The sequence below is a fragment of the Agelaius tricolor genome, unplaced genomic scaffold (genome assembly GCF_023055355.1).
Source record: "Agelaius tricolor isolate 1412-34295 unplaced genomic scaffold, bAgeTri1.0.p SCAF_24, whole genome shotgun sequence".
In the NCBI taxonomy this organism is placed as follows: domain Eukaryota; kingdom Metazoa; phylum Chordata; class Aves; order Passeriformes; family Icteridae; genus Agelaius; species Agelaius tricolor.
This window is the reverse complement of record NW_027269284.1, coordinates 7,448,398-7,464,191: the sequence shown is the minus strand read 5'-3', so window position 1 is coordinate 7,464,191 and position 15,794 is coordinate 7,448,398. Positions and strand designations below refer to the sequence as shown.

Sequence of the window (15,794 nt, the reverse complement as noted above, 5' to 3'; positions counted from 1 at the left end):
TCTAAATAACATTCACCACTACTAAGAAACCCATGAGACACTGCAAACAAAAAACACATCTGAATATCTAGGCACCGCTTTAAAATTCTGTTACTTTAAAAAACAACTTTGCTTGAAAAACTTAGGAGAGTTCATAAATGTTCACTGCCAGGGGAGAAATATATTTCACAACACCTAAATGTACACATCTGAGATGGCTAAAGGAAAAAAAAAAAAAGAAGAATTTTCCATTCTTTGTCAGATTTTTTCTGTTAAATCATTTTCTGCCTGTTTTTGCTCATACAACTGAGTCCACTGCCTCTAAACGTCTGTAAATATTGTAATAATTGCTTTTGTTGGTTCCATAACAATTCCATAGGCCATGACAGTAAAGCCTGTGGTTTATGATATCACCAAATCCCTAAGGAAAATGTCAAGCTGCACCCCAGCCATCCAGTTGAAAAATCTGTTACGAGAAACCTCCTTTCTGAATTATCTAAATAGTTGAACAACTGTTAGTACAAAAGCTAAGACATCTTCAAAACACTGTCAAATTAAAGAAACGTTGAGGGATTTATCAGCAAAGGGAAGTGTTTCCATTGCTATCCTCAGGGCAAGCAGCAGATCACAGTCTGCAGAAGGTCCTGGCTGTATCAACCTAAATCAGCTGCTCCAGATACCAACATTTTTCAGGAAGACTTTGAGCTCTCAGGAGGTGTTGCATTAACCTTGCTGGAAAATTGCACCCCAGATTCAGCAGAGCTCTGAGGCACGTTCCTGATTTTACGTCAGTGGAACACAGAAATATGTTTATATAAAAATATGCTTACGTGTTTGGTTGAAACAAAACCTAAACCTTCTGGTTTCTTTCCCCAGACTTGTTGTTGCAGTTAGCTGAGGAGCAGCTTTACCTACCTTGTTCTCTTGCTGTCTGTTGCCCTGAGCTCCAAGAGATCATTTCTCAGGGAGATGGAATTTCATTTTTGATTCTCCTGTTTATTTTTTTACTTCAACAGAGAATACAAGGACAATACTGTTGCAGGTTGGTTTGGGGGATGACAGCTCCACCAGAAACTGCAGAACAGATCAAATCCCTTTTTAGGTAATCCACCAAGCAGACAGAGAGTTACAGATTTTTGTGCACTGTCTCAATATGTTTGAGATTTTTTTTATCAAGACAAATAAAGGCAGTCATGTGTGTTGAGCAATCCAAAGCCCTTGAATGATAGATCAAGGCAGCTGACATCAGATGGAGCAGGGCTGCTTTTGGTGGCCTGGCTTGGAACTGCTAAGAATTACCACGAGAGTTTTCATTCCAGCTTATAATAAAATATATGAAATTTTAATAAAACCAAAATACTCCAGAACCCTGCTTCAAATGTTAGTGTATTTAACTATTCAACTAGTTTTTCGGGGGCCTATTTTCTCATTAATCCACTGGACATAGTTTGTCACTCTTGTGTATACTCCAGGTTTGTTGACTCTGCCACAGCCATCTCCCCAGCTGATAATTCCATAGAGGTAAGAGATGTCATTTTCCTCACAAGCCAGAGGTCCACCAGAATCTCCCTGCATCAAAAGTAAGCAAAGGTTATCTAATTTGATAGAAAGCAGTCAGAAGATCAGTTAGGGAAAGTCATAAAATAGGAATTATTGCACATGAGATTTAAACTAAAAAAAAAAAACCAACAACAACAAAAAAAAAAAACAGTTCACTGAATTTTCATTATAGAAAGCATTTTTAGTCACATTCAAATATAATGGTGGATTTTTAAAACTATGCATTAACAAAAGCATCAAAATATCAGATTTTGTTTAAAAACATGAACATTTTAGATTCAGAGACCTACTGAAAAGCATGGTTGATGTAGATAATTTTTAATGGAAGTGAACAAGCCTTTGGGGCTTGGCACTGTGTTGCAATATCAGCACTGCATGGAGGGGTTACATGGGTGCATTTGGAGAGATTCTCAATGCAGTTTATTGCAACTTTCAGAGAACATGAGAGTTTTTGAAGAAAGAAGTTGCATACAGCCACACTTTGGGACTGTGGGATTCTGTAATTTTATGTGGCATATGGGGTTTTGCGTGTGTTTGAATTTGCTAGTGAGTATTTATCTTGTCATTAAACCATAAACTGAAAAGCAGCCCAAACTACACTACAGCAAGGGTTAATTTTGAACATTTCTACTTATATTAAACCTTGAAAACATTCATGACAGGGGTTTTTATTATTTCTGTTACTCTTAGATTGACTTTCTAGAGAAATTAAAATGTTATAAATTAAAAATGTGACTTAGTAAATGGTACTGGTGAAAGCAGCCATCACTCTAGTTATTTGGGACCAAGGAGAAATATTTTTTTCCTATCTCAAAAGAAAAATTCCTTGAGACCACAATACATAGAAAAATTGTGTTGCCTTTATACTGAAGATTGCTGTGATAAGTGAGGGACATCAGATGAATTCTTGCTTGTTTGCATATTTTTCACAATTAGTCTAATTGATTGCAGTTTTGGCATCAGTGCACTAATTAAATGACAAAAGTTTCCAAGAAAATCTTTTAAAAATAATCAAGGGAAACACATTGTCTGTTTGAAGTTTCTAGGTCTTAGAATATTTTTTATACATAACAGATGGTTTACAGGTTAATATCCTAAGTGTACACTAAGAAAACCCAGAGGTCAGCTACATCTGTTGTTACATTCAGAGGTCTACATTATTTCTCCTCAGACCCCACTACAAGTCTGACAATAGGGAAAAATGAATTATTGATTCCCTAGTAATGATTTCATGTCATGAGCACTGTTCTTCAGCAACATCTGTTGATTCAAAATCGCTGTTTCTCAGACTTTGTAATTCTCTCCAGACCACTTGTCTTTGTACAACTCCTTTCTCCTTCCCTCCACTTTCTTTTCTCCTTCTCATTCCCGATTTCTGTTTGTCCAGGGCAGGGAGAGAGAGTCAGCTGTAATGCTGTCTCTTATTTGCACTTCCTGGGAAAGGCAAGGGGAGCTGGGCAGGCAGGGTCATTTCCATCTCTCTGGCTCGTGTGACCCCTTGCAGCCTCAGTCTCAGCCCTGGCCTTGAGCCACTGCTGGCTGCTGCCATGTCACTCTTGCCACCTTTCTTTGGATATGTTTATAACCTCTATGGGGCTTCCAGCACACAGTATACATGATATTCTTGCCTGCACTTACACTGCCAGCTATTAGCTATGTGCTGCCTTTTCACGAATTTATGTTAATAGAGCAAAACCCTCCTTCAAAACGAGCTGTACATGAAATCTGAAGTTTTATGTAAGGAATAATCTGATCCTTCATTTTAAGAAGTCTCATCTATCACCACAACAATTCTGCATCCTTATTCAGAGCCGAGGTGTGACATAACTGAAAGTAGTGAGAGCATGAGGTCATTTCATGAAAGACTGAGGTTACATAACACAGTTTCCTATTGACTGACATTCTACACCATTCAGTCACATCCACTATAGAAACCTCAGCTCCTTCCTCCAAGCCTCACCACTGCTCCTCACCTCCTACCCAGGTGTCCTTATTTTCCCTCAGTCAAGAGGCAGCAGCTCTGGGATTTGTCCCCACTCAGGTTCATGCTGGTTTTCCTGCTGGCACATCCCTGCCAGCTGGGCAGAAATCCATTGCCACCACCTGCAGGCTCAGCCAGGACTAGAGCAACACACCCTCCAGTGCACAGCTACTGCCCTATGTAAAGGTAGGAGGAATGTAATACCCTGGAGCCCTTCCGTAGAGCTTAATTGACATTGAACAAGAACAAAAAAATGAAGGTGGAAGCAGTCATATAAAGTTATTTTCTTTAGAAATATTTCTTTTCTTTAGGAACACTATAAAATCAAAAGTAAGAATTGTAACAGTGCAGCATTTGTCACCAAAATACATTTCTATCTCTTGCCTAGAGATGACCCAGCATTACCTGACAAGCATCAGATTTGCTATCAAAGTAGCCAGCACAGAACATATTTTCTGTGAGTTCTGTTCCATAAATTTCAGGACTTCTGCACTTCTCCTCTGAAATAAGTGGAACCAGTGTTTCTTGCAGGACATCTGAATAACCAGATATATCTTTAAAAAATTTCCCAGAAAGGAAAAGAAAGTCATTTTTATAGAATGTCAAGAGCATAACAGGAAAACACAAGGCACAACACATTTAACACATAATAAACATATTTAACACCTCTCAGTAGTATTCATGTTATGGACACCTTTGAAATACAATAATTTTTATAGTGATCATTTTCTGATCCTCGAGTCAGACTCCGTAAAATAACAGTATTGCAATGTCCAGTCATTGATATATTTTGGCTTCTCTCTTTTTCTAGAATCTCAGCAACAGTACCCCAGCACTCTGGTTCTCACCGGTTTCCAGATGTGATAATAAATCATCCCTTTTTCAAAGACTCCATTACTTCTTTTTATCTTTAGACTGCACATTTAGACTGGGATCTTTGCTCATACTTTATCTGTCACCAAAATGTGGCAGCCAGCTCCTCAGTCCTTCTCATCTAGCTACATAGCTCTTTGCTATCTCAACATTGAAGCAGCATGGTTCAGCCTCATAATCCTGAAATTCCTCCTCTGAAAGGATGGGATGATTTTTTCCACCTTTCTCAAGCTGGGTGTAAGCACTTCTTAGCCCAAAGTCTACCTGGCCTTCTCCTATCAACATTTTCAAAGTTTCTTGATGGTGAAGTTAAAAATTTCTATCTGGAGAAATCAGGGGAAGGATTCACTTTACTAAAATTCCAGGTGTTGGCACTCCCAACAAGCTACTTTGTCCCCTCCCAGTCCACTGAGATCTCATAGCTCCTTCCATCCTGAAATTAGTGCAAACATTTGGTCAAAGGAACCACACTCCAAATTTCAAAGCCTATAAAGGAAGTTCAGGATGACTATTTCAGATGTAAATGTTGCAAACTCCAAAGGTAGGTAAAAAGAATCCCACCAGAAATCCCTTGCAAAACATTTTACCAAACTCTCAGCTGTATAACATATACCTGAGCATTATGCTTTTATTATCATCATTTTTTTCTACAAACACCAGATCTCATTTTACTCACTCTCATGCTTGTGTCCCCATCCAGAAATCTGACATTTCAACTGGTCAGGGAAAACAGTGTTACTTTCTGGCAGGCAGATGGGCTGAACAAACTGGGACTTCACAGCACAACGTTGGCCGTTCTTCTTCAGCTTAATCAAAGCTGCAGAACAGAAAATGCAGGAGGAAGAAAGTGACTGTTCCTTTTCTTTAATGGGATTGGCAGTAATGGGTCTCAAATACAAATTTAATTATCCCCTAAGCCTCTCTTAATTAAGATATTTCAATCAAAGACAGACAGACTCATCTCAACAGCACCTGATTTCACAGCAAATTGAAGGCTGAAACATTCAGCTACTCCCCTTGTGGGAATATTTATTTTATGCTATGCTCACTGAGCAGATTTTGCTTCACTGCCTCTGTAGAGAAGGGGGAAGATAGAAAATACATGTGTCTCCTCCCACCTTATAGTTAAATAACCGTGACATATCCCCAACTTTCAGCTGAAATAAGTGGGATGTGCAAATACTCACTGCTTCTGAAAGCCTGGCCACTGGCCTAATTCCAATTCCATTTAAAAAATTAATTACTCCAAGAGCTGGTGTGTTTCGTGTCCTGTTATCACTGAGTTCAGCGAAATTCAAGATCTTTAAAATTAAGGAATAAAACCTTGGGACATTTCAAAACCAAGCTTCTTGAAGCTGCAAAATATTACATAACCTACACAATCTTTACTAACCAGTTATGGGGTTGTAAACAGTGTGAATACATAGCTGTGCAGCATCATGAGGTTGACACTGAAATATTTCAAAAATTGGTTTGCCTGTAGAAAATCTCTTCAGTTGGCTATAAAGCAGCAAAGGGGGCTTTGTACTGAGTGGAGCAAGGGCAGCATGTTGGTTTGGCCACACCACTCAAAGAGCTGAGGTCATGTGGACACACCTATTAAATCTTCTCATCAGGCCTTTAGGAAGCTCAGAGTTTTGTGAGCACAGCTGTGTGGAAAGCAAGTGACCTCACTGGTCTTATTTCTCTACCAGCTAGTTTTTTTGCCTTAGTGGAACATAGAAGCAGTATCTCACAGCCTGAGAAACCCACACAAACCTCGATCCCAAACGTCCTCACCTTGCTCCTCTTCCCCACTAACTCTGTCTGCTTCTGAATCCCTCAAATTTCCTAGCAAACACTCATGTGATGGTTGTTTCCTTTAGAAAAGTATTTTCAGCAGGACAAAACTCTTCTGTTGCATCAGTAGAAATCACTGTCTGGACAGAACAAGCACCTGCATCTTCCCCCCACAACACAGTTTCTGCTTTCTCATTTATTTTTGCAGTTGGGCTTTTCTTAGGCACCCCATGTTCAGCTCTCCTAGATTTGGACATATCCCACTGGTGAGGCATGCCTACCTAATTTCAGAGTAATTAAAAAAGCTATGAGGTCTCAAAGCATCATGGGGGGTTTTCACCAGGAGATTTGAGAGCAATGTCTCAAATCCAGTTTATCTCCTTGTGCACTGTGACAGAGCTCCCACCAACACAGAACTTGAATGCTTTTTGCTATAGAGTAGAAAATACTCACCATCTGTGAGCCAAAAAAAAGCCAGTACATGCCTGACCTAAAATATTCCCAATGTCAGGCTATTAAATAATCTCACAAAGTGCTCACACAGCTTGATGTCCTGGGGTGACGTGACAACTTTCACAAGAGCAGATCAGAAAATAAGAAATAAGTTGCTGCTCCATTGTCATTCTGACTAATAGTATAAGGTCAATCAGAAGGGCATTTAACTTCTGACTGATAAGACAGCTGATTTTTAAATCTATCCCAGTGTAAAAAATGATTCTTAGTGCCACAGGTTTTCAGAGCAGATGGGGTTATTACATTCATCTAGTCAGATCCTTTATACAATACAGACAATAGAATTTTACCAAGTAATTCCTGCATCAAGCCTACAGCTTCTGGTTCAGTTGAAAAAATGCCTAATCTCACAAAGACTTGAAGTGATGATCAATCTGCCACACATCTAGGTAAATTGCTCCAAAGGCTAATTATCATAATTATTTAAAATTTGCAATTTATTTTTCATCTGAATTTGTCTAGCCTTCAGATGCTGTTATAACTCTGGTAGAACTAAGAATCCTCTGCATTCAAAAACCTCTCCTAGTATCTATGATTTTTCCACTCTAAAGGCAGTTTCTAACAGACCATCTAAACTTGAAACTAGGTTGAGTAAATGGAAAATAAAACTGTCTGAAGACAAATACTCACCAATATCATGTTCAGTAGGATTGAACACGGAATACTGAGGATGCAAGATGTATTTCTCTATCTCAAATGTCTGTGTTACATCAGTTGTTTTATTAAATATTTGTTGACCCAGAACTACTCGAATGGTAGATTTTAGTGGACTGTAATGCAAAAGAGAGACAAGCAGTTCTGTGATTAGCAGGACAAATGCAGCTGATTTTCCAGTGGCTGGGTATCCTATGAACCATTATAACCTCAGCCTCCCACCATGTCCATTATTTACCCTCTCATAATGCCTTTACCTGTTCCCCAGGCTTCCTGCAAACAGAGGGCAAGGAAAAAGATGTTACAGTGAGACCCATGCTCTGTGGGTCCTGATCAGCCTAATTAAAGGCTGCTGCTTCTTGAAAGAAGGAAAAGGCCAGCACAGGCACTGTGCCCAGCTGCTGCTTGGCTAACAAGCATCTTTGGGGGTACTAACACCTCTTCTAGAAACTCAACTGAGTCAACTTAAACTCGGCTTTGCCAATGATTACAAAAACTGCTCAGAAAGAAAGGAAGGATCAAAAGATGAGTCAGTGGTGGATATCTCGTTTCTCCAGGAAAACAGTCTACTGAAAAAAATTACAGGCATGGGCCAAGATTTAAAGGTGCTGGCACATTGACAATTCAGGAACATCCGGGAAGCTTCAACTGAAAAGATATCACCAGTTCTGAGATTTGCTTATCTATGTTAAATCTGTTGTCCAGAATCAAAAGCAACCTGGTGAAGTCCCAAAAGCACATGGATTTAATGGGAAACTTCACAGCCAGAGGAGAACACAGTATTTGCAATTCACACCATCTTTTCCAGCTATCAGTTTTTCACTCTAAGAAGGCCACAGTCCTCTGATATCCAGTGTCCTAGGAAAGTAAATTAATAAGAACAAGTATAGAAACTGGGAAGTAAGGGACATTTGGGAATAATCAGGAAGTGTTTAGGAAGGCAATATAGTCTCTAGCTTTGAAAGCAAAAAAAATTCACATTTCACTCTTGTTCTAAAACTAATTCAAACTGCATAAGTCTACAATGAATCAAGTTAGCAAGTTTCTTCAACATTGGAGCACTCCTGTGTTTTGTTACCCAGGGCAGGAGGAGGAAATATCTGGTGACACACATCATGCACAGACACAGAGTGGTTTGTATCATTGCAGTTTCCCTGGTTGCATTTCTGTGCCCAGCAGGTACAAAAGCACCACAGAACCTCCCCCAGTACTGAGTGCACAGCAGTGACCAGCAGCCATGGACTCAGAGGAGATTCTGGGCAATTACAATGCAGAGAGATAGAAGCCACCCTGCTACAAGAACTATGCTAAAGATTAACAAAGGAAAGGGCAAAGGGTATTCTGTATTACTGACATACAAGAAGGTAATAAAATGTTCTTCAATCAATATGTAAGGCCATGATTTTCTCAGTATTTTTGCAGCAGTAAATCAACCTCCTTGAAAATCAAATTTTGGGCCTGTATACAGTGGAAGTTCACTTTCTGGAACAGTATTTAAAATAATTTTAGAAGCACTGAATGGTTCTGCTAGGACTTACAGATGGTTCATTCAGAAAAGAAGTAAAACAGGAGGGGTTACAGAAAAGAAAAAAGAAATAATTGAACTGCACAGGTATCTATTGTCGCCTAGTGGAAAACAGTTGGAATTGTGACTACCAGAGGTACTAAACAAACAGAAGAGCACAGATTACAATGCAGTAATTATGGAAAATCTGTACATACCAAACGACCAGCTGGAAGTGGGTGGAAATGTCCTGAACAGCTGCCAAAGTTAGTAGCTATTTCACAACATTTGAAAAACAAATGCATTGTGGCTTGAGCTCCAAATGCTTCAGTACAGCATTCACAGTGGTATTATTAGCTCTAAAAGCTATCAGTGTCTATATTCTGGCAAAAGGTTTTCTGTTTCTCTTGGCTTCTTTACTATGCAAAGGAACAATGGGTATCAAATGATGTAATATTTTTCCCTTCAACGTGATCAAACTGAAATCAGGGAAAGTGTTGAACATTTGTAGAAAATTAAGTATTTAGAATAAAGTAAGAGCATCCTATAATCAATATTTTCTCCAGTGTCCCACAGGAGAAAACAAAAAAATCTCTCAAGAAAATCAGCTTCAGAAGTTTGACAGTTGAAGTTCTTCCATGTGGCTTCTTGTAAAGCTCAGCCCACTCTATTTGTGTCAACCAACAGTAATTTATCGTCTCCAATAAATCATTGCTTGGCTGTCTCAGCCTTTCTGAACAAAACACAGCAGAGAGCACAGTCATCTCTGTTATATCTCAAAACAGGCATAAACATTCAGAAAGGTAACCAAGAAGAAGAGAAATACTTCTGTTCCCCTGCAGGTTCTTGCACATGCAATGCCCCATTCTATGTGCTGCTTCACCCTACCTTATTCCTTTAGTCAGGGTGTTTAGACTCTTTGAGACTCCCTAAGGAACAAGATAAGGGCCTATGAGATTGTAGTAGTCCAAGCCATTTTTCAGATCATGAAGAGTATTCAAATTGCCAGAAATTCCTTTTGACACACTGTTCTTTCATAATCTCATCTTCTTTCTTGTTTCAGTTCAGGTTTGTTGTGAGGACCCACTGCCACACTAAGGGGTGAGCTTACCTGTGAGCAAAGCAGTGTGCTGCTGACACAACCCAGCATGTCTGAACCAGGCTGCCACCACAGAAACTCTCTCCAATATATATAGCTGCAGTCCAGGGGTGAGATCCAGGCAGAGATGAAGATCCCCCAACAATCCTAGGTCTCACAAAACTTCTTTTTTTATGTCTTCTTCCACATGGTCTTTTGGTGCTTGCAGAATTATCTACTTTGGCTGGAACTACTGGCCTCCTTTCCCTGCTTGCTAAGATAAAAAGGGATATGGCTTCAGACTACCAGAATCTTTCTGTTTTAGAATTAAACACCATGTCTCATAAATCTTCAGGATGTAGACCTCTCATTGTTCACAGAGGTCCACTCCCTTTGCTGGGCCTGTAATTCCCAGAGTGATGACAAGTTTTACCAAAGTATCAGTAATTTCTGGCACCTTGCATGTTCTAGCAGAAAATTTGGTGATATTGGGATGGTTGTGACCAAAACAGTAGTATGACACTGCTTCTGTTTCAGGACAAGAATCACAGACTGTATCACAACTCCAAAAATGCAAAAGAAGCCTGTTGTTTACTGGAAACAGTAAAATATTCGACACTTCTGGGAGCAGTAGAGCATTCAAAATGACACAGTGAAACCTTGTTGTAGTATCAATAAATCTTCATTCATTCATAGCATGGATTTTAAGAAAGCCTTTACATACCACAGTTTGGAATGTCACAATACTCCCAAGACAAACTGCTGTCCTTCATGATGTAACACCAGGGCTTATCATCATCATCTGGATTTCTGGTGAATTCAGGGGAAGAGGGAATTACAAGCATTAACCACAGTGTTGTTCCAAGCTTCCCAAAGGTTTTCTTTTTCCTCTTGCACCATGCAGAGCACTGACAGGGCTCTCAGATTTTGAGCCATGTGACAAAGGACTCACCTACAAGGGTGAGCAGCTTTTCAATATAATTATTCATCTTAAAACTAACCAAGACTACGGTTCTCTAGGACATGAAATACTGACACGACTGAACACCTGTAAAACTTCCCTACAAGTATTTGGATGCATGAGCACGTTCACAGCATTTAAGTACAGCCCACACTGAAGTGCTTTCACAGGTATCAGCTCAGCTATTTTCAGAACTAAATCCTATCGGAGAGATTCGTGTTTTAGGTTATTTTTTAGGCGAGGAGATTCCAACACAGGTAGAATCATAGAGAATCCATAACAAGAATAGCTAGCAAAAATGAATTTGCAAATCTCAGGTTCACATTCCCTGGAGAGTCTGAGGAAATGAAAGACTATTTCAAGAAAATATTGTATTCCTCAGAAAGGTTGGGAAAAGAAAAAGGAGTAATGGAAACCATTTTTCCCTTTATTACCTTGGTGTTAAACAGATTTTGGTTTGATTCCATTGGGGTTTCTCTGTGGTACACCTGTCTTTATCAGTGCATTATAAGTGACCAGAAATCTGCCCAGTTTACACCTCCAAGAATATAGGGAGACTTATTAGACTAAGAAGAATAGACAAGGTAGTTCAGAGCTCCAGATAAGCAGTAATTCTAATTTCAGTTGGATTTATCACAAGCACTATCTTCGGTTATTTTTTTCTTTTTCAATCTGACTGCTCTTCAGAAAAAGATAAGAGCACTTTCAAATTCTCAGAACTGAAGAAGCAACACAGGTTGAGTCATCTTCCGCCAACAATGTTTCTAAATTAGACTATTTGAAGAAGAAGATATCTGCAGGATTATATAGTACAGCAGAGATATCCCCAGAAATTGTAACAAGCTGACAAAAAAGTGAAAAGCTTTTTTCTCAGCTCTACAGAACATGAGCACATCAGCTCCTACACCATTTTGTTCTCTGCATTTCAAATCTGGAAGTGAATATTGGGCATAAATGATGTAAATCAAAGGGCTCAAGTTTCATCAAAGCACAAAATATGTGCCAGGTAAATTGCCACACTGTGCTGGGACACCATAAATCAAATACTGAAATGTTTGCATGAGGAGCAAGCCCTGGAAATCAAGGTGGGAGGGTTTAAAGGACGAGGTAGGAATTGTTTATTGTTAGTTTGTGTTAGATAGAGAAGGGCTACTTTCAGCATTCATGTACACTTTTTATCACCAAACAAATTAAGAAGTGCAGTAGATTCTGATTTTCCTGAACTACTGGTCTAAGTTCCATTAAAAAAAAAAAACCACACACACACACATAAATTAGCAATCAAGCAAACAAACAAAATCTTCAATCAAGCAATCAAGCAAACAAAAGGCATCAACCAGTAATTTATGGAGAATCATCTATAGTTTGGCAGGTTTAGCATTTTTTCATCTCCAAGATGAGAAATATTCTCTCTAAATAAAAACATTTCCTTTATTTGTGGATATCCATTGAGCTCATGGATACCTCAGAAACAGGGGGAAGAACATAAGGTGACTGAGGAGAAGGCACAAACCTACATAGCACAAGCTATTTTCATTATAGCTTAACTGCATATAGAAAACTTCAGCAGAAATGTAGTTTATCAATATTTGGTGCAATCGAAATTTAAACACTGGGACATCTTTGGCAATAGTTTTCCTTTGTAAGAAATCCAAAAAAATAAATTTGACATCCCATTTCAATCTTATTTAAATATAGTGCTTTGATTTTTCATTTTCAAATAACTTGTCCCTTTTAAAAATATTTCTTTATGGTATGTCTTTCACAAGCAAAGAATAAAATGTTAAATTTAGCCATTTCAATTTAGCTAGTGCATTGATTTCTCCTTTTGGATAAGCATTAATGAACAACGTCAAAAGTTTTGCATTATGGTCTTATTTGGGAAAAAAACCTCATTACCTAGGGGAAAAGAAAAGGACCTGGAATTTCCAACATTATTTTGTGTCTGAGCTTCTCTCAGCAGACCCAGGTATTGATTGAGCCTTTCTACCAGATCTTGTCTTCTGTAAATCACTCAGTCAGGCTGGCTGATTACTGAGGTCAGTCTGGCTTTCCTCAGACAGGGGAACCCTGCTTTGAGATCCCTGGCCCTTCTCATTTCCACATCACGTCCATCTCTGGATGTACAAACGCAGGACAAACAAGAACTTTCCTCACCTGCAGTAAGGAAAGGGTCCCACACCAAGCTCCACTGCTTTCCTAATGCTGTCAACATGAAGCTCTTGGTAAAGCAGGTCAGAATTCCAAGGCAAGCAGCTGTGTCCAGAGATGGTTGTCTTGGCTGTCCCTCTGTAATCTGTGCCATTGCCAATGTAGCACCGTTGGCTCGGGACTGGCAGAGGAAGAGACTGGTCAGGAATCAGGAATCAATGCTAACTGCATGGTAAGTACTCACTTCACAGCTGAGGTTTGAAATGAGAGCCCAACTTTGTAATGCCTTTTTCCTTAAACAGGACCTGAATGCACCAAACAAGAATTTTTTTTAATAAGAAAAAAGGAACCCAAGAAGTTAAAACCTCTGCTTAAAATTAGTAGTAAGTTAAGCTCATTTTACACAGGAGCAAGTAACTAATCAAGAGACAGAATGGCAGAAAATTAGACCTAAAATTTGTACTGTGTATGGAAGATTTCAGTCAGCAATCTGCAGCAGAGTCAGCAATATGGCTGGGATTCCTCTGGTCTAATTTTAGACACAACTGAGCTCATCTCTGGAGGCTCCCTTTTTAGTTAATTAAGAGAAACAGAGATTTCTAGTGCCAAATCGATGCAGCCTGTTTGAGGTAACTTTCTTAAAGTGAGGTAGACCCCATAAACTCCTGTCCACATTGAATGAATCTCCATTGAAAATATAGGGTGCTTAAGGCAACCAGCTCAAACAGAAACAGTACTGAAAATAACATATCACTGCTCTGCAAGTGCTTCAAGGGACTGATTTTTGAAAATACTTCTTTTAATGGCCTCATATGTACCCATATATATATATACAGACACTATACTCATGTATATTACAAATGTGTAGCTACATGTTCCAGATACATCAATTTTGCAAAATTCTAACTAGTAGGTTGAATTTTCTTCTTCGAAACCCACATCTTTGTCACCTGCATAAGGGCTATTTCTTCAGCTAGGTCTGACACATACATATTCCATGACCTGTATACTCAGCTGCCAAGATCTATCAACAGCACATACCAGCATTATGGCTGAAAAACATATGGGGATGCATTTGTATACAAATAGCTACACTGAACAGAAAGCCTACACCTCAAAACACAGCTAAGAGCATCCCAAAGGAAACACAAAACCATCTAATGCACAAAAAGGATTAATTGTGAGCGAGCCTCAGAGGGTTTCTTGTCCCAGCCATGTCAACGTGACATGTCCTTGACATGTCACAAGACTGGTGGAATCTTCTTCTAAACTTATAGGCATACTTAAAGATATAACATCATTGGCCAACTGTTGAAAAACACCCTCTGAGGATGATCCATCACACCACACAGTGCAGACAGCTATTGCCAAAGACCTGTTTGTTTTGACAGAATAAGGTGACACATGAACCAGGGCACATAACCAGGACTGAAATAATGAACCACAGTGCTGAACTGCTGCTGTTAATTACCCTGCCAAGTCATCAGTGTAGTGACAGAACTCAAAACCACAAGCAAGCATATGGCATAAATCTGGGAGATGAAGGTCAAGAAGTTAGGTGGAAGAACATTAGTTGGTATACAAACACTTAGCTAAATCCACTTTCTAGCTTGGCCTGGCAGACACTTCTGACATGCTGAGATCACTTTTTCTCCCACCCAAAACCTGATTCAAATTGACTTTATTCAATGACTATAAAAATAACATTATATCAAACTCATATTTTAAAAACCATAATCTAGGACCTCACAGAAAATAATTTGTCTATCATTTGTACTGCTAGAAAGAGTAACCATGTCTTGGAAAACCTGCCATTTAATTTTTGAGCAAGTTGCAAGTTACCCTGCTTTGTTTGCCTGAAACAGTGTCATGAAAATACCACAATCATGCTGCATGCTACGTTTTTTCATTTTTGCAGGTGCTGTGTTTACTTGTGCTGTATTTACTGCATTCAGAAACAATTTAGAGTAGCTACGTTTATGAGAATGAAACAAGGGATTGAATTTCAGCACAGACCCAGGGCCATATTCTGCATTACCTGTGGTTTGGATGTCTTGCAGATGGTGTTTACAATTTGTGCTTATCCTTGTCAGGCTCAAAATCCAACAGATCTCTGTTTCATCAGGTCTGCCAGTCATTGCTAAAGCTGCCAGCATATTTTAACTGGAAGAATTTGGCCTCTTTCTATATCATCCCTCACGTTCTCCTTCTGTAGCTAAGAAGTTTAGATTGCATCTTCCACTTGTTGAGGGGAACAGGGATATCTCTGATGAAGTTTTTTGTTTCTTTTTTGTTTTATGAGGAGTATTTTGGAAACAGGCATAACTTGAGTTAATTTGCAACCTGTGGAAAGGCTTCTGAGGTGAAAAATTAACATTCATTAGCAGCTTTCCATTGGTCTGTGCTCCACTCCAGAAGCCTTTACCTGACTGGTTGGCAGCAGCACCATGGTACCCACTAAGGCCATGAGAAGTATCTGCAATGCTTTATACATTTTATCACCTATAATTCAGGAAAAACAGTTTTAAAAAATATCTCTGCAATTATTGCAGTCATATAGACCTTTTGCCTCTAATTCTCTTTTTTTGAACTGTTACAGCACTGAAAAACTCTCTTTTTCCCCCTTTGTCAGAAATAGTGTGTAGGTGGTCTGCTTTCAGCAGTTCTTAATGGATTGCTCTGACTGGGAACTGTTCAGTCCCAAATCCACATAGCTTCCACAATGTCTCACAACTCTGAAACATGCTTATTTCTTATGTGG

At 39.1% G+C, this 15,794-nt stretch overlaps 1 protein-coding gene across 1 annotated transcript in view; it reads right to left on the bottom strand.

Moving 5' to 3' along the window:
* Window positions 1-15,794, bottom strand: part of HGFAC (HGF activator) — a 40,251-nt gene continuing 24,457 nt past the window's right edge. Inside the window, exons 8-14 of the mRNA XM_071447371.1 lie at window positions 13,040-13,214; window positions 10,646-10,731; window positions 9,955-10,195; window positions 7,316-7,455; window positions 5,070-5,210; window positions 3,926-4,074; window positions 1-1,548 (exon numbers count right to left, since the gene is read on the bottom strand). Coding sequence (XP_071303472.1) covers window positions 1,378-1,548; window positions 3,926-4,074; window positions 5,070-5,210; window positions 7,316-7,455; window positions 9,955-10,195; window positions 10,646-10,731; window positions 13,040-13,214 — 1,103 coding nt within the window. The 3' untranslated portion in view covers window positions 1-1,377. The remainder of the gene's footprint in view (window positions 1,549-3,925; window positions 4,075-5,069; window positions 5,211-7,315; window positions 7,456-9,954; window positions 10,196-10,645; window positions 10,732-13,039; window positions 13,215-15,794) is intronic.